The sequence below is a fragment of the Gopherus evgoodei genome, chromosome 1 (genome assembly GCF_007399415.2).
Source record: "Gopherus evgoodei ecotype Sinaloan lineage chromosome 1, rGopEvg1_v1.p, whole genome shotgun sequence".
NCBI classification, from domain to species: domain Eukaryota; kingdom Metazoa; phylum Chordata; order Testudines; family Testudinidae; genus Gopherus; species Gopherus evgoodei.
Window position 1 is genome coordinate 278,907,894 of NC_044322.1, and position 25,831 is coordinate 278,933,724.

A 25,831-nucleotide genomic window follows, 5' to 3' on the forward strand; every position below is an offset into this window, starting at 1 on the left:
CTTTCTGGTTCCCAAATCTAAGGGAGGAATGAGACCTATTCTCAATTTCTCCACAGACTCAACAAATACATCAAATATGTGAGATTCTATATGGTCACTCTAGCAATGATTCTTCCTAAATTAAATAACAATAACTAGCTTGCTGCCCTGGATCTTCAGGATGCTGACTTCCAGGTAGTGATTTTTCCCAAGTCACAGGAAATTTGTAAGGTTTGTCCTGGCAAGTCAATATTATTAGTACACTGTGTTTCCCTTTGGCCTCTCCTGGGCTCCTTGAGTTTTTACCAATGATAGTAGTGACTACATATTTCAGGAAGAGAGGAATTCATGTCTTCTTGTACCTGGACAATTGGTTAGTGAGGGGCAAGTTAAAAAAAAAATCATTTTGCCTGTTCAGTTCACATTATGTCTTTTCAATCATCTGGGCCTGATCTTGAACAACAGGAAGTCAATGTTAATACCAGCCCCCCAAAATTTAGTTCATTAGGGCCCTACTAGATTTTATGAGCTCAAGTCTTGTAATCAATCTTTAAGTAGACTCTGAGTCCCACCTCCTTCTGATACTGCCTGTGAGTCACCTGAGTGAAGTATACATCTGCAATCACACACAAAAAAGACAATTATGCACCTGCACTATAACTATTGTTCTTCGAGCTGGGGGTGCAGACATGCATTCCACAATCCACCCTCCCTTCTCTGCAGCAGAGTCTCAATTCTTGATGTTCAGTGCGAAGGAACTGAGGTGCTTCACGGTGGCACAACCCTTAAATATCTAGGGGAAGGGCTAAGGGCCACAGGGCATAAGCACCACACCTGTGGGTATAGCTAGGTAAAGTTTTCTGGCTTTGATATGCTCAGTGCGTACACACCTGAGTGAAATACTCATCTGCACCAGCCTCTCAAAGAATAACAGTTACAGCACAGGAAAGAAATTGTCATTTTTTAACAATTGAATTGATTTTTCTGTTTTGGGTTCTTATATGTGAAATCAGTTATTGCTTTTTAAATTTAGAAAAGTGGTAATTAATCTGTAATAACTATGATGGAAAAAATAATATACATTTTAAATAAATATATACCACCAACAAAAATACTGGAAATTTAGGGCTAATACCATTTTTGTGAATGTGTATGTGGTAGAAACAAATTTGTTAGTTTGAACAAATGTCAGTGTATATTGATGGTACATAGGAAGCTACCCATAAGCAAAATGTAATGAAAACCAGTTAATTACTCTATATTGGACCATATCTTACCCTCAGGTGGCCTACTACTCTCCCCTCTTAGGATTTGTGTTGTCATTGGATTTTCTGCCCATGTGTGTACTATATTCCCCTCCTCAAGAAGGGGTATGGGCATATAATATTAGCTAGTGCTGCTAAGATCAGCATTAATTCTTATCTGGATATCCGCATGGCTGTAAGGGAAGCATTTTATGTAGACAGGTTTCAGAGTAGTAACCATGTTAGTCTCTAAGGTGCCACAATGACTCCTCATTGTTTTTGCTGATACAGACTAACAAATTTATTTAAGCATAAGCTTTCATGGGCTAAAACCCACTTCATCAGATGTATGGAATGAAAAATACAGTAAGCAGTATAAATATTACAGCATATAAAAAGATGGGAGTTGCTCCACCAAGTAGGGGGTCAGTGCTAATGAGGCCAATTCAATTAAGGTGGAAGTGGGCTATTCTCAACAGTTGATTACTTTTATAGTGCTAACGAGGCCAATGCAATCAAGGTGGATGTCGCCCATTTTCAGCAGTTGACAAGAAAATGAGAGTATCAGCAGAGGGAAAATTACTTTTTGTAGTGACAATTCTTCAACAAAAAAACTTCAAAAACGGATTTCAACAAGAAACTGCAGAACTAGAATTAATTTGCAAACTGGACACTATCAAATTAGGCCTGAATAAGACTGGGAGTGGCTGGGTCACTACAAAAAGTAATTTTCCCTCTGCTGATACTCACACCTTCTTGTGAACTGTTGGAAATGGGCGATGTCCACCTTGATTGCATTGGCTTTGTTAGCACTACAAAAATAATCAACTGTTGAGAATAGGCCACTTCCACCTTAGTTGAATTGGGCTTGTTAGCACTGTCCCCTTATTTGGTAAGGCAACTCCCATCTTTTCATATATATACTGCTTAGTGTATTTTTCACTCCATGCATCTGATGAAGTGGGTTTTAGCCCATGAAAGCTTATGCCCAAATACATTTGTTAGTCTCTAAAGTGCCACAAGGATTCCTCGTTATTTTATGTAGCGTGGCTGTTATCACCTCTTAATGCCTTCAGGCACAACCTTTACCAGAGCCCCATTCCAGCAAACTAGAGACAGAGCCCTAGATCCACAAAGGTGCTTAGGCACCTAAACCCTAGACATATCTTCAATCTGTAGAACTCCCACTCACCTGCTGCCTAAGCATGTAGGTATCTAAACTCACTCAGCAACTAAATTTTGCTATAAAAGTTACCTAGTTACCTATGTTTCTGCCTCCAAGCATGAGTGCCACAGCCTCCCTCCAGGGATCTGGCCACATATCTCCTACCTAAGCCCCAGAGCAATTCACAAACTGGGGGATGATAGGTGGAGGAGCACTTCTCTCTCCCACATGGCCTAATCTGCTAAGCATCTTCTCACCACCCCTACTGTATTGGACTCTGGTCAAAATCTGGCAACTGCAGCAGGAACAACCGCCACTGCCCACCTTATGCATTTTAGCCCAATTGTTAAGGCACTCACTGGGATGTGGGAGATCCAGGTTCAATTATCCTCTGCCAGATGGGGATAAAAAAATTGAATAGGGGTGTTTTACATCTCAGGAGAGTGTTCTAATCACTGAGCTTTGGGATAGTCTAATGTGGGGCTCCCACAGTCTCTCCTGTTGAAGCTCTTCCACTTTGGATAAAATAACTAAAAAGTCATTAAGCCAGGGAGAGTGACTCTACAGTCCAGTGGTCAGGCATTCACCTGGGAGATGGGAGACTCAAGGTCCAGTCCCCCTGCTCCAGTGACTTTTTAATTATTCATCCAAAGTGGAACAGGACAGATTGAGTGAATCCCATGCCAGCATATCCTATAGTTCAGTGGTTAGGGTACTCTCCTGAGCGGTAAGAGGTGCCTGTTCAGAGTCTTTCTACCCATCAGCCAGAGAGGGGAATTGAGCCCTAGTGCTCTAACTGCTAAGCAAAAAATGATTAGGTGGGCATGACCAGAACCACCTCCTCCATCTGATTTGTGTAGAATGAGGCAGGCATCTAACTCTTCACAAGAAATGACTTAAGTGCCTAAGCCACCTGGCTCCAGGAGAGGGGTTCCTGGTGTGGATCACTAGCAGAGATAGGCTCTGGCCTGCAGCTGGACTTAGGCACCTATATCTGTGATAGGGGTGAGGCTCAGTGTACGCACCTCTCATTGGCATCTCCAATTTGCCAGTATAGGTGGTTCCCTGCCTAGCATGCTAGCTTTTGTGGATCCTATTCTTAGGATCCCATCTCTCCCCATTCATTGTATAGGAAACCTAGGCACTTAACTCAGGCTTCGTGGATTGCCATGTTGTTCCACTGATTTAGTAGACACCTAAACGCTTAAGCCCCTTTATAGATGTGGAGCAGAGATATTTCCACAAGTTCTCAGGAGGAAGACATAGTGCAAAATTCTCTGCTGATCTCAATCCAGCAGTTAAGTCTCTTGGGGGACCTTGTACCTGGACAGAGCCAGTGCAGGATCAGAAACATATCGAGCGATGTGAATTAGTCATGAGGTGCAAGATAGTCAGGAAACAGATGGATGTGGCCAAGATGCACTGATCTGACATTCTGCAGTACTGCAAAATGAGTCATAGGTTTTATCTATACTAAGAGAGTCCCCTGGTTCAAGGACATTGATTTAAAAATTGATTTAGATAAACTAGTGCAAACGCCTAATGAAGACACACTGAAACCAGTTAAACCCTTACTTATATCAATTTGGTTTGTATTATTAAATTACCAGTTTAGGTTAAATTGATATGAGCAAGGGTTAAGTGTTTCTAGATTAGGGATTTGCACCAGTGTAAATAGACCAGTTTTTAAATCTGTTTAGTTAAATTGATCAACTTTTCTGTTGTAGTCAGGGCAATAGCTCCTGTTACAGAAGAAGGAGAAGGCAGGTAATAGGAAAATGAGGCATGACTAGTAAAAAAGAGGGCCTGCCCAGTGAGAAAGTCCCACTAAACCTAAACTATGGACTTGCAGATGTCCAGAAGTCAATAACTGAACGGTGTAAGATAAAGCAGCAACCCCAGAGACAAGCTGTAAAATCTACCTGCACCACTGCAGATCTCTCTAACACTCCAGGCAGCACACACAATGGACATGGACTATCTGTGTGAGCCTCTCTATGGTTCCTTTGTGCAGTGCCCTGAGCGCAGGTAGTACACTAATGTACACCTTTCACTGCAGAATTGGTATTAATGTTGCATAATGGCCATGTGAATAATGACAACAATTTATTTAAATACCTTGAACTCCAAAGGCCTTTATTTGTTTCCTGAGTCATAACTAGGACTACATGTGCACAAAATATAAGAACTAAATTTTATTGTGTTTTGCTTCTTCCACAAAAAGTAAGACAGACCAAAAAAAAAAAAGATTTTTGCCAGCAATTTCTGTACAAATACAGCAAAAATTAAAATAATCAAGTTCAGTCCTGCCCAGTAGTGCAATTACTATCATATATTTTGAGAAATACATTCACAGTGATATCAGGACTTTTATTAAGAATTATAAAAATTGTTGTTTGTACTATTTTTGTGTTTCTCCCAGCAGCATTAGTGCCAGGAGTCCAGGTAAAGAGATCTCAGAGAAAGAAATTAGAAGAAATTCCTCTGGGTAAACTAGTTCAGAATAAATCAGTGTGACATCATTATTGCTAGATGCAAATGCTGTATATCATGGAGAGAAAGGGGATTTTCTGTTGTGTTTCTAGCCCTGGAAGGTCATGAGATATCATATCTTGAAATTTGAATGGGTCCAGGAGTGAAACTTGTCAAATGAAAAGTCATTGCTTTAAAGACACTTTTTATTGGATTGTTTAGCTAACAACACCTTTAACCGTTAAAATTCAGAGATGTTAAAATCTAACTAACTTTTTAATACACATGGTATAGCTTACTTTAACATTTAATTAAGCTTGGATGATGAAATTAGATTTGGTCATGATCTGGCAAATTAATGCATTGGTTCAAATGCTTATGCCTGTGCATATTTCCCCTGTTCCTAACTCTGTTCTGACTTACACAGTTGTGAATAAGCTGTAACACCTTTGGAGTCAATGAAATTATTCATGTGCAAAGCCAGAGGAAGTAAGGTGAACCATTATTTTCAATGCGACCCTGTATGAACATAGATGTTAGCACCAGTATATCTGTCTTGGGGCTGGAAGTTTGAGAGTGCCCTTTATAATCAATAAGTGTTTTCCCATTGACTTCACCGGATGCTGAGTTGGGGCTTTGGTTTATTGGACTTTCTGATTCTCATAAATGAGCGAAGTGCTGCAACATTTAGGTTGTAAATTCTGCAGGGGAATGTTTAAATTCAAACTATTTGCATTGGTTTTGTTTGTGTGTATGCCATGAAAACATGCTGGTTTAATATTAGGTTTAGTAAAAATAATTTCTAACTAAACCTAACATGGTCATCCAAAGTAATAGAAAGCTACTGAAAAAATTGTTGGGTTTAAATAATGCATCTGGTTAGTTCAAAGTTCAATGAAAGGAGGAAAGCCAAAGTCTAAGCACTTGAATAATGTAGTTCTTTAGCATTCAATTTATCATTTGTGTCTTTGACTTTTCCTTTGTATATTAAGAAAGAATACACAACCTCTTTGCCATTCATTGAGACTCACATCTGTTATCTTTCAACATTCATTTGTTGAGAAAGGATCTGTACTTTCAATTTTACTTTGTTAAAAATATCCCTTTAACTGTTAATTTGAAATGGTAACCTTTCATTTTGAATCATAAATAGGCTAGAATGAAGGTTTTCTTGTGTCTAATAATATTTTACGGTTGAAAAATCCTGGAGATAGTAAACTAATTATTTTGACTCAAAGGTTGTTGCACAGTTTGTGTCTTGTGAAGGGTTACAGGAAAAACATTCTAAAATGTATTCATTTGTTGTTGGTTCATTAAAGAAAATGAATGGTTATTTTCAGAATAATGTAAGTTGATCTACAGACCAGTATTTATGTTGTATTTAAAAGGGAACATGTAGTAAACCCTGCTATAGACTATGGTTAATGCTTTGCATTTCCTGATGTCTTTTGAAACGTAAAAAATCTACAACAAACAGATCTGTAATGCGTAACTTGTATGAAGATTCTATTCAGATTTAAGAGCTTTAGTTTGCTTTTGAATCTTTCTATTTTCTGCATTTGTTTTGACTGCTCTCATCATTCAAGATTGACACTTGGATGAGTGTGTAGGAGGAAGCAGCAGCAGCAGGCTTACAGCTTGCAGACAAAAAAAATCTGCCTTATCTGATGGCTATTATTGAAAATGCGAGGTGTAGCCTAGGCTGGGTAATGAAGGGGAGCGAGCGATGGGGAGCAAGGAGCATGGAGCTGCATACTGATGAGTGTAGGAGTACTTGATAAAAAGAATTCTTGCTGCTGGCAGTGCATTGCTCATAGTGGAGTATTCCAACAATCTCATATAACGGCAAACAGCTTAGCTGACAGCTTGATATGCCTTTTTTTCCCCCACTCTGTGACGTTATGGTCTATAGTAAAGATTAATAACTGAGAAATGTTGAGCTAGGATCAGATCATATTCTATAGACTGTCCTGTAAACTATGTTTTACTTCTGACTTTCTTCCTTGCTGAAAACATTAATCTGTCAAGCTGGCGGGCTCCTTTGATAACAACTTTTCCAGGAACATGATGTGGCAATGCCACCTCTCAGCCCAGGACTACCGCTACTATCCAGTGGATGGCTACTCATTGCTTAAACGCCTCCCTCTTCACCCTCTTACAGGACTCAGATGCCCTGTCCAGACAGTGGGACAATGGTTGGAAAATATTGGGCTACCTCAGTATGAGAACCACTTGCTGGCTAATGGATTTGATAACGTGCAATTTATGGTAAGAATCCTTCTCTGTATTGCTGTGTATAGGCATTGTGGCTGCTTTTTTTGTTTGTTTTCTCTTTCTGTCTGTGTTTCTTATGTGATCTTAAATAGCTTAGAACTATTCTGCTTTGCACTGAAATTTGGTAGTGCTTCAGTTTTCTACATACAGCTGAATCAATATGTAAGGTGTTCTCAGGGTAAATTTCCAAAATATACATATTATGAAATAATATCTATAACCAGAGATATGGCCAAGGAGAAGCTGGGGGTTAAGGTTCTCTCCCTCCCCCATATCAATCTCCAGGTTTTTAAAAAAAAGTAGAAATTCATAATACTTGTACACCATCATAGGGAGGGCACAATTCCCCCGTATGTAAAGGTTTGGCCACACCCATATCTGTAGTACATCACATGATATTACTTTTATTTAAACAGCACCAAGTTAATTAGATAGCATGACATGCCATTGTTACAGGAAGAAGTATTTTAATTATGGATAATTATTGAACAACTTGTGCCAACTCTAACTTATTCTGGATGTCTTAGTAAAGTGGGGTTGTTTGGGGTTTTTTATGTAATCAGTTTATGGGATTCACTTGTTTGAACAGGAAAGCAAGAGTATTCCTTTAAATGGATACCAAAAACTTTCCTAGTTTAACTATAAATATTTCATTGAGGTGAAAAAAAGGACCAAATTATTTCAGATACCTTAGAATCTAGGGTATCCACCTGTAATGTGGATGACAAACCTCATGTATACAATCTTTCCACTTGAAATTAATATGGCTAAGGGAGGAAGATAATCTATACAATTGCTACATAACCATGAATGTACCTCTTCCAATGTTTATAATTTTTATTTGTGGTAAAACTACTCACCATACTTGTTGTACAGTACCAGATCTCATCACATTATTCTTTGTCCCTAATTAAGGTATTTTTCTCTGTAAATATTTTCATCCTTGGATAGCTCCAGAGCTACTATATTAACGAACAGCTTACATACGGTATGTAAGATGTACAAGTGGACTTTGTCATGAATATGTTATGATTACAAAGGCATATTTGTACATCAGTCATATTTTCCCCATTTAACTTTTTTTTGCCGGTACTAATGTACACTTGTGGGTTATTGATAAGAAAATTGTGAAAGACTCATCTATTTTTATTTCCATATGTATTTTTGATTTTTCTTCCTGCCTTTACATGGCTGCTGTGTGTTCTTTTGCTTATGCCAACAAAAATCTTAGCAGTTTTTGCTCCTTTTTTAAATGTTCTTGATTTTAAAAGCAGAAAAATTAGACCCAAATAAAAAATAAAATAAAATAAACCACAAATGTAATTTGTAGGCTTCATCCATCCAATAAAATTTCTTAAATCGATTTCATTGTAGCGAAACTTGCAACCATTAGTATCTTACATATTCTGTAGCTTTAGAATGACTAAAGCCGATCAGCATAAGTCATAAAAAGATTACAAAAGGGAAAATATTCACGAGGGGCAGTAGATGGCATAACAAATGTGTAGAGGTGCACCCACCACAAGTAAACAGTATGCCGGTAGGAGCTAGAGAAATTGACTTGGATTGCTTTCCAAACATTTACTAAAGCTGTAGGGCCTGATCCAAAGTCCATTGGAGTCAATGTGGACACTGTCATTGACTTCAGTGGGCAAGCCCTAAATCGCTCATTGACATAATTATGTAAATGTACCTATTTCGGTATGAAGTTCTTTTAGTAAATACCCAAACCAAACTTTTTCAGGTACCATGTGGGTTAAGTTATGGCATGGGTGTTTGTATGGTAACCACAGCATTCTGGTAAGCTTAGTCTACTAGTTCTTTTCTAATTTAGTTTTTTCTTGAATACATATTACAGGTAAAACATACAATTTCCACTGATGTTATTTGCAGTTCGGTGCATTTATGAATAAGAGATTAGACCCCTACATTGAATCTAGTAATTAAACATATAGCCGTGAAATGTTGTAATGAAACAATAATGATATAATAACTTTTCAGTATTTACACTAATTTGATATGCTATGGTTTGGGCCACAATATATTAAATATTTTATTGCAGCAAAAAAGTGATCATAAAATCATAATTTGCTGGCTTATATATTATTCTTTTGCATACATCATCATTACATAATGTAAGAGGTTTCTCCTGGCATAATTCAAAAAATGTTCATTGTCACTAAAATACTTTCATTTCTAACCAAAATTATAGAAGAAAATTAAACCTGGAATATAGATATTTAAACTAGAGAATAAAGGTCTGTTAGGGTAATAGGAAAAATTAGATATCTATTAACCTTAAATGTGCTGTGTTACATTTTTCTATAATATCAGAAAATTGTTTACTTTAATCAAAATTGTTTACATATTCATCTATTTTATGTAAGCTTATTTGTTCTGTTGTAGACTTGGCTAAAATCAGTTGGCTGTCTGCTTTTGAATAATATTATTGTTTTAATTCAATGAAAAATCAGTTAGATATGTCTGTTCTTTATTCTGTACCATATTTCTGCTTCTGTTTTTCTGAAAGCACATTCTGACCTGCATTTATTCATCTTGTTGCCTAAGCAACAGCCACTGCACTCCTATTATATATGATGTAGTAGTACAAGTCTTACTAAATGTTTAGAACAAGAAAGGGAATATCATGATGATATAATTAATGTTAGAAATATCATACCATATGCGAGAACAAATATATTATATTTAGGCAACTCTCAGCAGCAAAATTCTACAAATTAAATTGACATTCTGGTAACTAAGGTAATTTTTAGATAAAAGGATTTCATACTAAATAATTAATTAGATTCATAGAAATTATATCCTTAGGTTTATTCTTCCTTCAGTGTGCAGGGAAGATGGGCACTAAACTACCATTAGAATTAAGAAGATTTACTCTCTCAATATTCTGTGCAGGGACTCAAGAAATAAACCCTTTATCTATAAACTTTAACGTCTGAATTATTTTTTTCCAGTAGCTGGCAGTTCACGTAGGAGTTGTTACAATTGTTTTAAAATGTAGCATTTAAAATCAGTATTTGAAAAATTGCTCTTGCTTTTCTTACCAAACCTGTTTCTTCTTTTAGAGTATTTGTGCACACAGCAAGCAAAATTCCTGTCATATTATTATTATAATAATAGAGCAGCAGCCATGTAACATTTAGTGAGACATACATAGGTTCAGTACCAAGACTTGGCTCATAGCCACTTGTAGAGATAGAATCATGCTCAAACATATCCAGTCATCATCATCATTATTATTATTATTATTATTATTGTAATTTGTCAAACAAAGGATTGTTGTATCCTTTTGGATGTACAAACTTGCAGTAAAAGTTTGGTACAGCGCTGTGGAAATGTTGTAGAGACATTGGTGACAGAGAAAATCTGACAATGTGAAGATTCATTTGCAATTAAACTGACTCCCAGACAGAGGAGGATTTATATCCTGACAATTAGACCAGTACAACTATGTTGTCTGGATCTAAGTGATGAGGAAACCAAATGAACTAATGGACACCTTAATGAATGGATGAAAAATATGAGAGATCATAGGGTAGTAGGTTGGTTGGTGTCCTTGCATATGTCTCCTTATAACTCTAGAGATGGATCATAGACACTTTCATTGTGGATTAGGGAGATGGATGCCCACAGACAATTGTAACAGATCAGGTCACAGTATCTGTTGGGGACTAGTTCTGACTGAGGGTTGCATGTGACTATGCATTTATACATTTTCCTAAAAATTTAAGTTCAAATGTTTAAGTCATATCACTTGCTTATACTACAATCTGACCAAATTGAGCTCTCTGAGACCTATAAACATTATGTGAGAGGAATGTGGACCAGGCCACCAAAAAGAGGCAGAGTTCATAGAAAAATATGGGACATTTGGTTTGTTGGACAAATTATTTTTATCTTCCAACACTTACTGTTCACTAGTATCCAAACATTTAACACTCTATTAAGTTTAATTGGCATTTTGACACTGGAACAATGGTTTGCCCAACGTTTTATCTCTCCACTACTTATATAAATGGGCCCCTATTTGTTCAGGTACTTACATGGCCTCTAACAACATAGTATCTGGCATCTCCCAAATATTGAGGAGAGCCAACTATCAGGCTCCTTAGAACTAGACAGATGTTTTTAAAATATATTTCTATAAATCAAATAATTTTATCAGGTGTAAATGCAATATATTCTCTTTACCATTTTCAACTCTTGCTCATTTTCAAAGGAGTAAAAATCAAGCATATCGAGATTAGAGGGCGACATAATAGTGGTCTTCAAATACTTGAAAGTCTCCATAAAAAAGACAGAGAAAAGTTGTTCTCTCTTGCCACAGAGGCCAGGACAAGAGGCATTGGGTTCAAACTACAGCACAGCAGAGTTAGATTAAATCTCAGGAAAAACTTCAGTAAGAACAATAGGACAATGGAACAGACAGGCCTAGGGAAGTTGTGGAAGCTCCTTCACAGGAGGTTTTCAAAGGGAGGGCGGATAGCCATCTGTCTTGGATGGTTTAGACACAACAAATCCTGCATCTTGGCAGGGGGTTAGACTAGATGACCCTTGCTGTCTCTTCTAACCCTATGATTCTGTCTGAATAATCTAAACTCAGTTTTAGTGCAGTTTGCAATACGGAATAGTTAATTTTAGACACAGATTACTTTATATACAGTTACTCTCAAAACATGTAACTTAAATGCAATTATTTAATAGGGTCTACTTGTGTGACTAGGAAAATCAGGATTGGACACTAATATCATTACTAGTTTAGGTAATGTGATACAAGAGTGCATTGAGCTAAAAATATGCACTACTCTGAGGGCTGGTCTACACTGTGGGGGAATCGATCTAAGATACACAACTTCAGCTACGCTATTCGCGTAGCTGAAGTCGAAGTATCTTAGTTCGGCTTACCTGGCCGTCCTCACGGCTGCAAGTCGACTGCTGCGGCTCTCCCCTCAACTCCACTTACTCCTCCTACCGAGGTGGAGTCTAGACAATACGCAATAAATCAATCCCCGATAGATCGATGCCGATCCGGCGGGTAGTGTAGACATGGCCTAAGAAAGAGGGATAGGGATAACTACCTTCACTTCTGTGGGTAAGCACAATCAGGTGTCACCACTGTGTTGATTAAAAAGAGTGAAAAATTTGAGACCACATGTTTAAAGAATTTTCTTGTTGTCCATCTATTGGTGCACACGAAATTAGCAGCAAGTATTTTCTGTAAAAGCTGAGTCGAAACAACTGTAATTCAATTAACATGATCTATTCAAGCATGACTCTCTAGCGTGGCAAAAAGAACTGGAGACTGATTATGCTTCCATTGAATAATAACAATACCTAGCTCTTGTACAATTCTTTTTGTAATAATAGGTTCTAGAGCTGTAGTTTTCAACCTACAGTCCGCAGACCCCTGGGGGTTCACAGACTATGTCCAGGGGGTCTGTGAAATGTTGTTGTTACCATAAAATGGTGCTTTTCAATCTGTGGTCTGCAGACCCCAGGTGTCCACAGACTATGTCTAAGATTTCCAAAGGGGTCCGCGCCTCCATTTGAATTTTTGTAGAGGTCTGCAAATGAAAAAAGTTTGAAAACCACTGATTTAGAGTATTGATCAATGAGACATCAAATCAGGCCTGCCGACAGCAATTCTGGACTCTAGGGCAGAACAGTCAATGGGCCCCCAGCCCACGCAGACATGGTCCGCCTGACATTTGGGCTGGCTGGTGCCCAGCGAGCTGCTGGCGCCCTTGCACTGGCTGGTACCCAGCGAGTTGCCAGCTGCGCTGCTGGGCACACCCTTCCGACATGGCCAGGGCTTCCATATGGCGAACCTGCTGCCTTCGCTGCTGCCAGTACTATCCCGCATGCGCCTACGAGCCCTCCAGAGGCAACTAGTGCGAGGGACAAAAAGAGGGGACACCAGCTAAGGGGGGGAAATGTGACCCCTCCTATGTGACCTCCCACGTGACTCCTCCCCGCCCCATGCCCAGGGCACCCGTGCTGTCCCTGTCCTTGCCTCTCCAACCCACGTTACCTGGGCAGGGGGGCTCTGTCCTCCTACTGTGCCGGCCCAGCTTCCCCTGGCTATACAGCTGCTCTTCTGCCAGCCAGGCTCTGGAGCCACTCATGGATGCTGCCCGGTGCAGCACAGGAGCTGCCTGGGAGAGTGTCTGGCTGCAGCAGCAGGCTGCTTCCTCAGGCTCAGCTTCAGGTGAGTGTGGCCAAGTGAGCCGGAGCCCCCTCCCCAGCATGCTCAGAGTCAGCTCCTATCACCAGAAGCTGAGCCTGGGCAGGGAGAGGGTTGCCACTGTCACCGCTCCCTGCCTTGCCCAGGCTCAGCATCTGAGGACAGGAGCTGACTCTGAGCAAGCCAAGGAGGGCTCCGGCTCACTTGGCCACTGTCCCTAGATAAGCTGAGCCCCAGGGCAGCCACTGCACTGCACCAGGCAGTGTAGCTGGAAGAGGAGAGGCTCTGGCCCTGCCTCTTCCTCTCCCCAGCCGGGGCTGGCTGCTGTGTCAAGTACCCCAAGCAGGCATCTGGGGAAGGCGGGTGGCCAACCCTTCCCTACCCCCAACCCCTGGTGTCACCCCTGAGCCCTGCGGCCTGCCCAGCTGATTTGAAAGGACCTGGGGCTCCCGGCCACTGCTGCCACTATACTGGCAGCCGTGGTGGCTAGGGAGCCTTGGGCAATTGCACCCTTTGCCCTCACTGTCGGCAGGCCTGCATCAAATGGTCAATCTCAACTGGTTTATTAATCAAAGATTAGACATCTAGGATTAATTAGCATGAATATAGAAAGGTAGTATATATCGATTCGGGGTCCAGGTTTGTCCACTTGCACTGGTCCACATTGTTAATATTTTCATGTATATTTATACATTACTTGGTAACTTCATAACACAGTTGTGGTTGGCTGCATTACTGAGCATTATCCAATTATCATCAAATGTCAACATATTCCATTATGCTCTAAATTTCTGGTTACAAAGAATCATAACAACTTTTAGCCTATTTAACAAGAGCTTAACATGGGTTTAAAACAAGTGCCTTAACGAATCATTTCATTTTGCTCTTTGCAGTTGGTTACATACTCAAATTTAACATTTTCTGCAAGGTGAATTACATAATTTTGCTAGTAGTTTCCCATTTCTCCTTTTACAATGTGTCTACCTGCTTCTCCTTTTCTTGTGGTTTTGGTTAATTTGTTATTCACTTAGCAAAAAAACAACCTTAAGCAGCTGCAAAAACAGGTTATAAAGGGGTCATGCCCTTAGAGACATTTCTGTTCTGTCAGTAGTATATTTTACGAGCATTTATATACCAATATAAAGTCAAATATATCTTTTAGTTCTTGTGACAAAACTTATGAGGAATTCTGGAAATGCTTAGGCCTACATGACATTTTCATCTGTAGAGCTCACAGCACTTTACAAAGGCAGGTAAGAACCATTCTCCCAGTTTTACAGATAAGGAAACTGAAATACAGGGAGATGAAGTAGCTTGCCCTGTGTTACCCAGCAGGCCCGATACAGAGCCAGGAACAGACCCCAGCTCTCCTGAATCTCAGTCCAGTGTTCTTTCCCCTAAGCCAGCAGTTCTCAAACTGTAAATCGAGACCTCAAAGTGGGTTGTGACCCTGTTTTAATGGGGTTGCCAGGGCTGGCATTACACTTACTGGGGACCAAAGCCCAAGCCCCACTGCTAAAGGCCAAAACTTAATCACGAGCCCCACCACCCAGATCCAAAGCTGAAGGCCAAGGGTTTCAGCCTTGGATGGCAGGGCTTAGGTTACAGGCCCCCTGCCTGGGGCTGAAGCCCTTGAGCTTCAGCTTTGTCTCCTCCCATCACCACCTGGTGCAATGAGACTTGGGCAGGCTCAGGCTTCGGTCCCCCCTCCTGGGGTCATGTAGTAAGTTTTGTTGTTAGAAGGGGGTCAAAGAGCAATGAAGTTTGAGAACCCCTGCTCTAAGCCACACTGTCTTGAAGTCAATGACAACATTCCCAGGGCTCAGAAGTGACTCTACCTGGAATCAGGGGTGGCTCCAGGCACCAGCATAGCAAGAGTGTGCCTGGGGCGGCAAGCCACAGGGGGTGGCCTGCTGGTCGCTGTGAGGGTTGCAGGCAGCTGGCTTTCGGTGACACACCTGTGGGAGGTCTGCCAGTCCCACGGCTTCGGCGGCAATTCGGTGGCAGGGACGCTGATGGTGCAGCACCGGCGGACCACCCGCAGGCGTGCTGCCGAATCCACGTGACCAGCGGACTGCCCGCAGGCACGCCACCGAAAGCCGCCTGTCTGCCATGCTTGGGGTGGCAAAAAACATAGAGCCGCCCCTGCCTGAGAGATACTGTAATCAAGGCAGAGTAGATAACTATCCCCCTACAAAATAAAAGTAGGTAATATGAGGGAAAAGCTGGGTATACCAGCTGCTGCTTAAGGAGTGGAAGTGAAAAATAAATCTAAAATAAAAAAGAGAGACTACAAAGCATGAACAGGTAGTAAAAGCAGCAAAGGACATTAAGAGAAAAATTAAGCAAGCAAAATGATGTCATACTAACTAGGGAATTAAAATGAAATAAGAAAAACTATAAAAATATGTCAAGGTTAAAACAAATATTAAGGAAAATATATGACTGCTGCTAAGTTGAGATAATACAGGACACTGAGAATGTTCTGAAATACTGAAGAGTTATTTTGCTTTTTTTGCATAAAGAATAAACTAGGAGGCTGAGTGAAATACAGTAAGTGTTAATGAAGACCACTGGGATATTAGGGACACAGAATTTATAGGAGACAGATAAAAGAATACTTAGATAATTAAAACATGAATCATTAGGGTCAGATGATATTTGTCCAAGGGGTCTTAAGAAATTGCCAGAGGAAATATGAGATCTATTGGCAATCATCGCTGAGAATTTATGTGGAGGAAATGAGGGACTAGAGGACTAGCAAAAATGCAAAATAGGACCAAGATTCATTTCAGAGTGCAGGTTGCACTCTGGGTACACAGTGCCACTTTACTGATCTGTTTGCACTGAACCCTCCCTACTGGGACAATCTGGTGCACCATCCCAGCAGGAAATTGGTAGCAACATTATTACCACTAGATAGCTACTGCCAGTAGTGTTGGGCTTGATGGTGAGGGATGGGAGCAGGGCCACCCAGAGGATTCAGGGGTTCTGGGGCCCTCGGCGGCGGGGGGCCCCTGCTTCAGCGGTAATTCGGATGGCGGGAGGTCCTTCCACTCTGGGAGCCGCCGCCAAAGTGCCCCGAAGACCCACAGCGGGGGACCCCCACCGCCAAAGTAATGCCAAAGACCCGGAGTGGAAGAAGCTCCGGGGGCCCGGGCCCCGCGAGAGTCTTCCGGGACCCCTGGAGCAAGTGAAGGACCCCACTCTAGGGGCCCCGAAAATCTCTCGTGGGGGCCCCTGCAGGGCCCGGGGCCTGGGGTAAATTGCCCCACTTGCCCCCCCCCCGGGCAGCCCTGGACGGGAGGAGAGGAAAGTATGTAGCAAAGAGAAAAGATTTATTGTACCAGAGACAGTGCCTCTCATTAGTAAGACAAGCAAGCATTACGTCTATCAAAGCCAGTTCAAACATCAAGCAGAAGGAGAAGCTATAGAGGAGGACCTGCCTATACCTAAGGGAAATAGGGGAAATTGTGACATGACCCTTTTAAAATAATTTTCTTTCTTCACATGCCTTTATTTACTGCACACCCTGCTCGGAATACTGAATTATTAATTTACTCATGGGCTTATCTAAGTTTTCATGAACATTAACAAATGTTTTCATAACACCCCGTGAAATGAGGGCATGTTACCCCCATTTTACAGATGGGAAGCTAAGGCACAAAGAAATTCAGGTCAGAAGTGTCCAATAATTTTAGGTGCCCAATGTGAGACATCCAGGACCTGATTTTTCAAAGCACTTAATGTTATATGGCACTTTATATGTTCAAAGCACAGCTCCCATTGACTTCAGTTGTAGATATGAGTGCTTAGCACTTCTGCATATCAAACTGTAGGGTCCCAAATTTGGCATCCAAATGAGGAATACACAAATATTATTGATTATTTGTGATAAGTTTGGTTTAAGTGACTTGCTGAGCATCTCATAGGCGCTCATTGGCAGAGACAAGGATAGAGTCTCGTTATCTAGGATATCATGCAATAACCTTACCATGAAGCTATCCTTTCTCTTCCTGGAGTCTCCTACCCCATTCACTACACACCTTCCAACTTCTGCAACAAATGAGGCAGGGGTCCTACAAGTAACAGCCTCTTTTATTACACAATCCTGATTCATCTTCAGAGCAAATCTAGCCTGTACCCTGAATGAGGCAAGGGTCCAGTGAGGAAAAAATAGTATGTGATCATGTAATTAATTAGACTGTAGTATAATGTATACATGCAACCAGGCTGAATTAATGCTGCACAGGCAACCTTAATTTTATCATTTCCTACCTTGAAAGCTTGACTTTGCAATCTTTATAATGCTCTTTTGCTTTATTTTTGTGTGACATTACCTAGGTTTTTAAAAAAGCAAACTTAAAAAAAAACCCATATATTTCATCCTGTGGCATCAAATTTAGACCTACAGGCTTCATAACCAGGGCTAGAACCTTTAGATCCACTACTCAGACTTCCACCACTTGAGCTAACAGAATAATGAATTGCAATAGTAGGCTGTCATCTTTTATGTGGCCCAGCACTAAAGGAGGATGAGACACATTGCCAGTGTGGTTCACAATTATTTGCTGACAGTAGAGGAATGGTTGAGACTCAGGAATCTTGGGTTCTATTCCACACTCCGGAGGGGAGTGTGCTCTAGTGATCACAGACCTTTGTGCCTGTTATCCTCAAGCTTGACCCATTCTATCCCATCCCCTCCAACCTGACCCTGTCCCAGTCCTGTTGCTTCCCCATCCAAGTCTCATTATCCTTTCCTTCCTTCCCAGTCTTAGTCTCCCCTTCTCAGACTTCTCTTCCGAGTTCCAGTCTGCTTGCTAAGCCACTGGCTCCCTTTTCTCTCCCCAGCCGCCTCCTCCTCCTCCTCTCTCTCTCTCTCTCTCTCTCACACACACACACACACACTTTGCCAGTCTCCTTGTTCAGGCAGTCCCAGTTAACCCTCTTTCCCCCAGCAATTTGTCTGGTCTCAGTGTCCCTCCTTCCCAACTGGCTCCCAGTCTCCATCACCCCCATTTCCCTCACCAGCTCTGAGGCCCAGTCTCCTTGCCCAATCAATCCCAGTGCTCTCCTTGGCTCCTACTCTCCCCATAATTGCCCCCATGAGAGACTGAGACTGGGGGTATGTCTACACTTTGAATTGGGAGTGCAGTTCCCAGTTCAAGGAGATATACTCACTCTAGATCTGATTGAGCAAGTGCACTAAAACTACCGGATAGCCACAGCAGTGCAAGTGATGGGAGGGCCAGCTGCCTCAAGTATACACCCATCTGAGATGCTAGGCATGTACACAGGGAAGCTAGCCCCTCCGACTACTTGCACTGCCACAGCTAAACTCTAATTGTAGCGCACTAGCTTGATCAGAGTTCATGTGGTACATGGGATCCCTGCTCTCAGTTCCAGTGCCTGGCTCCACCCTGGCCTGAAAAAGGAATTACAGGGAAAGCTGTCTTCATCTCTTTTCTGTGGTGCTAGAACATACTCAGTCACTCTGAAGGAATAGTGCATGCAAAGTCCTGTCAACTCTAGGCATTGTGAGGGGCTGAAGCATGCTCAGTCAGGATGAAATCTACAGAGATTTTAGTTTTTAAAACTGCATGCGGTCTCAACGGAGCATTTGTGAATTGATTTTTTTAAAAAGCTTAGAACTTGGCCAAATTTGCACAGATTTTCACCAGAAAAGCAAAGGGCACACTCCTGACACAAAAGTCAACTCCGGCCAAATTTCTAGTTCCTGCTTCAAAACACAGCAATGCTAGAGCATTTCAAAGAAAAGGTCTCAAGAATTAAAATGGACAAAACAATGAATTTTTTCCAAACCTCATTCTCTGCGATCATGATGGCTGAATTTTCCTTCCCTTAAAAAGGTCAGCCTGAAGCAGATGCCTAGCATGGAAAATGTCACTCCAAACAGTTGAAGTCTGGCAATATTAGAAACAGCTGTAAACAGGGTCTTATAATGGGAGAAGGAGCAATCTTAATAGGTGGTGCTACCAGACCTTCCTTTAATTTAACTCAAAATTATCTGGGTACCCAATCTTATTAATATTCATCCTCCCTCTGCCATTTCTTTTAATTGATTTTCTGACTGGTAAAGCCCCAGAGTCAAATTCACTGCTGGTAAATTCATTTGGCTTTACTAGTGTTGTACCTGCTTATACCACTAGTGGCCAGTTTGGCCTACAGTCTTTTACTTAATTCACTTTTTCTGGTAGTATAGTTTCAAGAAACAAGTAATGCAAACAATTTTGCAAAATTCAGGTTCTTTAATTGTTTGCTAAGAATTATTGATGGATTCTTGCCACTGAGACTTATTAGCATTCCTTGTGTAACTCCAGTTAGTGTACAGGTGAGATACCATCTCTTCACAACAATAAATTGTATTTCTCTTATGTTGTTTCTACTGAAGCTGATGCTAAATAAAACTGTTGATAACATCTAACCCCATGTCTCAGTTGAAATCACAAGTTCCAGACCTTTATTAATAGTCTTTTATACACTACGGTACTGAATTACTGAAATCCAAGCAGACTATATCCACCACTTTTATTCATGTTAGCTCCTCAGAGAAGCTGATCAAATTTATTATATACAACGTCCTCTGCTTTAAAGTCATGTTAACAGTCTTTGACTGGACAGTATCAATTCAAAAGTTGTTATTTTGACTCCAACAAAAAATCTAGAGTTAGGCAGTACCAGAAAAAACAAGCATCTCATCAGGAAACAGCTTGGAGGAATAAGTTCAGTGCAATACAAATGGCATAATAACAGATGCAAAACCTTGAGACATATCTTCATTGCTATGATGATCAATACCGCCCACAACACACCTTTCAAGATCCCTGGGTCCTATATATGCTTATCACAACATGTGGTGTTCCTCATCCAGTGCACTAAATGCCCCAATAACAACTACGTGGGTTACATAAGACAGTCAATGCACTCTCAAATGAACTCTCACACAAAAAAGATAAAAGACAAAAACACCATGTTACCAATGGGTGAACACTTCACAAAGTAATCTGATCTTTCAATCTTCATCCTCAAAGGAAACCTGCACAACACCACACTTTCAAAAGATGGTCCCTGGAGCTTAAATTCATAACTTCGTCAGAAATTAAAAACCAATAAAGACACTGGGTTTATGGCTTATTGCAACAGTCTATCATCTACTAACCGTCCTTTGTTCTACAACTGCAGAGGTGTTATCTTCCCACTTCACCTTGAATGGTCTCTTACAATAGTGTTTCTCAATCAGGGTTACCCAGAGATCTTCCAGGGGGTATATCAGCTCATCCAGATATTCACCTAGTTTTACAACAGGTTACATAAAAAGCAATAGTGAAGTCAGTACAAACTAAAATTTCATACCAACAATGACTTGTTTATACTGCTCTATATACTATACACTGAAGTGTAAATATAATATTCCAATTGATTTATTTTATTATTGTATAGTAAAAATGAAAAAGTATTTTTCAGTAATAGTGTGCTGGAACACTTGCATTTTGTTGTCTGATTTTGTAAGCAAGTAGTTTTTAAGTGAGGTAAAACTTGAGGGTATGCAACACAAATCAGACTCCTGAAAGGGGTACAGTAGTCTGGAAAGGTTGAGTGCCGCTGTCTTACAACATGCTAACTCCTCATGCTAAACAATCTGTTCCATCTTGTATTTAGCTGTGACACTGAGTACCTTTCCTAGACCTGAAGACAAGCTCTGTGTATGCTTGAAAGCTTGTCACTCTCACCAGCAGAAGTTAGTCCAGTAAAATATATTACCTCATTCACCTTGTCTCCTTCACTGTTAGGTTTATATGTTAACAGTATGTTGATGTTAACCGTTAACACACTTCTCAGGCTGTCTGTTGTCTCCAGACAACACTTCATTAGATACGTGTGATTCATGTTTTCAATACTCTCTTCACTAACATGAGGGCAAGAAATTGTATATTACCTCTTGGGTTTTCCTCTTCAAATCTCCATTATAAGTAGATCAAAATGGCATACCCTTAGGGAAGAATAGAAGGGCTATGCGGATGTAGGATATCTCCAGGTTATGTAAGGTATAAAACATGAGAGAAAGTGATAAATGCCTTTTAGGGGATGAGAAATTACTGAGAATAGAATTCTTGAATTGGAAGGAACTTTTCTTTTATTCACCAGTAGTGAAGGACTAAGTCAGTCATGACATATGTATATAATTTGCACAGCAGCATAAAAAGTCATATCAGGTAGCTAATTCCTCAATTATTTACAACTTCCAAGTACCCGAGCTGCCCATGTATGGGAGGAAGGCCCCACTTGTAGTGCAAAGGACTGAGGTATTAGTAGTGATTGCTGTTTTCGTGGTTTATCTGAGATACTAGATACAGGAAATATGTGTAAAGGGGTGGAAAATTGAATACTGTGTGGTTGTGAATGAAGAGGAAAATGTGGACAGAATGAGGGGTTTCACTAACTGAACCAGGTGTGGAAGCATGATTTGGATTGGGAAGAACTAAGTGCTGTAGGAAGAGAAGTAGATGTGGGAGTGGGGTGAGAGAATTGGAAAGGAGGAAAGAATTTAATGTAATGGGCACCAGGTGTGGCCAGGAGCCTAATCAGGTATTCCTTCTCACATTTGAAAGTCAAAAGATTTATTGCTGCTGGGCTAGATAATTAATACTATGAAAAATCTGTTTTGATGTGTGTAATACACCGCTACCTCAATATAACGCCACTCGATATAACACGAATTTGGATATAACGTGGTAAAGCAGTGCTTGGGGCGGGGCTGTGCACTCCGATGGATCAAAGCAAGTTCAATATAATACGGTTTCGCCTATGGGGGGTAAGATTTTTTGGCTCCCAAGGACAGCGTTATCTCAAGGTAGAGGTGTAGTTAATATGCTACATGAGATCAACTTAATAGTTTGTGATTTAGTTTGCTGTAGATGATGCCATATGATGACACTTGACATTTTATTAAAAACAATGTCCTGGCACAACAGTGAAACAGTAATACTATAATCAGGGTCCAATTTGTAGAGGGATTTGCTGCAGAATTCACCCCCACCTAGCCCTTGCCATAAATTATTTTCCAAAATCTAACCTTTCATTTTTAAACAAAGTAGTTCTCTGATTGGCATATCCCATTCCAGGACTTATTAAGCAAGTCTATCTAGTTTGCTTCCAATTCTTCACCCTTGGATGTACATCATCCCAGAGAAGCTGGGAAGGGAGATGGGAAGGAGGCTGAGCCATGGCCCAGCCACCGTATGCCAGTACAAAGAGCAGGCCTAGCAGAACAGGAGACAATATGTTGCAAGCCTGAAGGAGTGTGATAGCTGCAAGTTCCCTCTGAGCACCGGAGAGTAACTGAGCTCCAAATAACCAGCAGAGCTGAGCAGGAGTTATGTCCCTGATGATTATGGGCTCAGTGCTGCAATGCATTTAACACTCAAGTCCCAGTTCCACAAAGCTGTTAAATAAAACAAGTTTAACTTTACTGACAGGGACATTGGAACAATTTGTGCAGTGGGGGTGCTGACAGCCATTGACCCAAACTGTAAACCTGTACATGATGGAAACCACTTCAAGCCAGGGGGTGCTACTGCACCCCCAGCACCTCTAGTTAGAGCACCTACGTTTACTGATATCAGTAGAGCAACTCATGTGCTTAAAGTTAACCATATATTATGTACTTTGCTGGATCAGGATCTGAGAACTAAGGATCAAACCTAATACAGAGAGAAGGCCAACTGGTTAGTGCTCAGTACATGCTACAAGGCACATATCTACCTTCCTGGAGTCTCCTTCTCCAATGGCTTCTAGTACAATGATGTGGCCTGTGCACAAGTCAAATGCTAATTAATATTGTGTTATAAGAATGTGGAAAGATAGTCTCAAAAATATTATTGGAGAACAATAGCACGATGTATAGACATAAAGCTCATGGGATCATATTACAGCAACCTTCTTGTTGCCATGGTAACTAGAGTGGGCCAGCAAAATGAGCCACTCAGGAGCTGAATTGGAAAGAATAAGAAAATCACAGCCCACTTCCTGTGTAAAATGAATTACAATAACAAGTAAAGAAAGAAAAGAAAATTGTCAACCCTTAATCAAATGTTCTTATATTTTTAGAAAGAGTATGGAGGAAATAGAGATCATCTCCATTTATCCCTTGGGTTTCAGGAACTTGGAAGGTAAAATTTCTGCGCACACTGAAAGTAAATCACACCAGATTGTATAACAGAAATCTCAGGAGTGTGCAATATTAGATGGCAGCTCATTCAATCGTACTATGTGTTGTGTCTGCCTTTAGGAGCAAAAGCCCAGATTTTTAAAGATATTTAGGTGTTGCTTATGCTCAGCATTGCAGCGCCGAACTGATTTAGGAGCCTGAGTCCCTTCTGAAAATGAGACTTAGCCAAAATTCTGCTGGCTCCTAAGCCAAACTGAATATTTTCCCCATTGACTTTCATGTAAATAAGAGACAGCATTTCTCAGTTGCTTTGTGGCAGCCCTGTTGTGCTTTCAAATGTGATTATCTTTAATTTCTGTTTATTTCTTTAATGTCAATGTTCCAGATTACTGTAGGCATAGCAGAATGTCCAGGAAACATAATTAAACATGCTGAATCAACTGTACAGCAAAAGCACATTTTTGTCTCTAATATTTCTCATTTTCAGAGTTAATTTATCAGATTGTTTTTAAAAGACTGAAACATCAAAGAAAACAATCAGTTCAGTTACTAAATTCCTTTCTGATGCTTATTATTTTTACTATTAGACTGTGTAACTCAAATTTGAGCTAGCCACTTTTAATAAGACATAGTCCATGCCCCAAAGAGTTTACAATTTATGTCCATGACTTTGTGTTGTGATCGTCACGAATGGACTGCTGTCTCTGCATATATCACAGTGAGTTATCAGGGTCAACATTTTAGATCTGATACAACAACTGAGGATGACAAATTATAGCAAGACCAGGAAGGACAAGTTTGATAGAAATAAAATGTAGTTATCTTAAAATGTGCACGTGAATAATCCTGTGGAACTTTTCTAGAGGTGAGGGATGGTTTAAATTTATTACAGACACTCTAGTCTCATCTTTATAGTTGAATTCCATTTTTCACTTAAAACAGGGATTAAACATCTTTGTTATGTGTGAAAAATACAGTGTTTTCTACCCAAACTTGCAGCACTTCTGAAATGAAGAATATTTTTTCTGAGAATTTGTTTATTAATTTAACTTCAAATTATTTTTAAATGAATCCTTTAAGAAACTTAACATCTAATTCAACTGTCTTTTCCTTTGTCTCCAATTATCTTAATTATGGAATAATACGGACTCTTCAAAATTAGTTAAAATTAATTTAAATATTCTGCATAGTCTACTTTTGAATAAATTAGTCTGTAATTAAACTAAATTATTAATAATTGTTCTAGCTAATTATTGTGATTATATAGGCTACATGTAGGGTTAGCTCAACAGTTCAGGTAATTCTTAAGTGGGTCACTGTGACATCAAAAGTAATTCATCTTTTCTTTATAAATAATTTGCATGGAACAATTCTGTTGGTTGTAATGAGGAAGAAGTGTCAACGGTTCTCATAGGTTGATTACTTGGTCCAACTGTCACTGCTGTTTGAAGGTTTCTGGTTGATGCTAGTTTGGGCATCTGTACTTGAAAGACTCCTGAAGGCATTGCCGCCTCAGCTCCTGTGAAGAAACTTTGTGGGTAAAACCCTTAAAGCACGGACAGATTGGGACTCAGGAGCTACTGGGCTCCTCTCATCCTCCCTTTCACGTAATGCTGACCTCACCAACATAGCCCTCTAAAATAATAAATTATCTGCAATTGTAGGGCCAGATTTATTAGTAAAATTTGGTTGTTTGGAGTTGTTCTACTGGTGAAAAAACCTAGAAAAACAGTTTAATTAGTCAATGCACACTGGCTGCTTTGCATGGCATTGTATACAGGTAAAAGTGCCCAGAAAAATAATTTTTAAAAAAATGAATGTTGGTACTACATTTCTTTAAACCATTATAAATATTGCTTGGTAACATGCTCTTCAAGTTTCTTGTTTAGTGTTCATGAATGAATTTTTAAGAAATAGGAAATCCCAAGGCCAAAAACTACAGTAATTTGAAGTTAAGGTAGAGAGTATGTATCAGTACTGGTAATTTAAGGGTACAAGAATTACAGGTATGATGTAATTATTCCCAAGCCAAAAAATTACAAAACCAAGAAAGTCCAAGTTAAGATTACACCTAAAAGATACAGAACTGTACAGTTAAGTCACCTGAAAAACCTTAACCTGCCCTGTAGTGACAGCATGGAGGATATTTTTTTTTTAAATCTGATGTCTTTATTAATCAATTTAATCTAATTTAGGACCACAAATGTTAAAATGCCTTAATCATAATCAAATGGTTATTGCATAGCATATTAAATCCATTTTTCCTCACCACATTTTATGTACACTCCATCTTTTACTCACAG

General features: G+C 40.1%; 1 protein-coding gene across 9 annotated transcripts in view; it reads left to right on the forward strand.

Annotated features, from left to right (window-relative positions):
• Positions 1-25,831, forward strand: part of ANKS1B (ankyrin repeat and sterile alpha motif domain containing 1B) — a 756,551-nt gene that overhangs the window by 446,965 nt on the left and 283,755 nt on the right. For 8 of the 9 annotated variants that reach the window (XM_030548477.1, XM_030548479.1, XM_030548473.1 and 5 more), the window contains one exon: positions 7,022-7,128. In XM_030548477.1, the coding sequence (XP_030404337.1) occupies positions 7,022-7,128 (107 nt within the window). Of the gene's footprint in view, positions 1-6,640; positions 7,129-25,831 lie in introns of those variants that run through there. The other variant, XM_030548480.1, reaches the window with a different exon arrangement.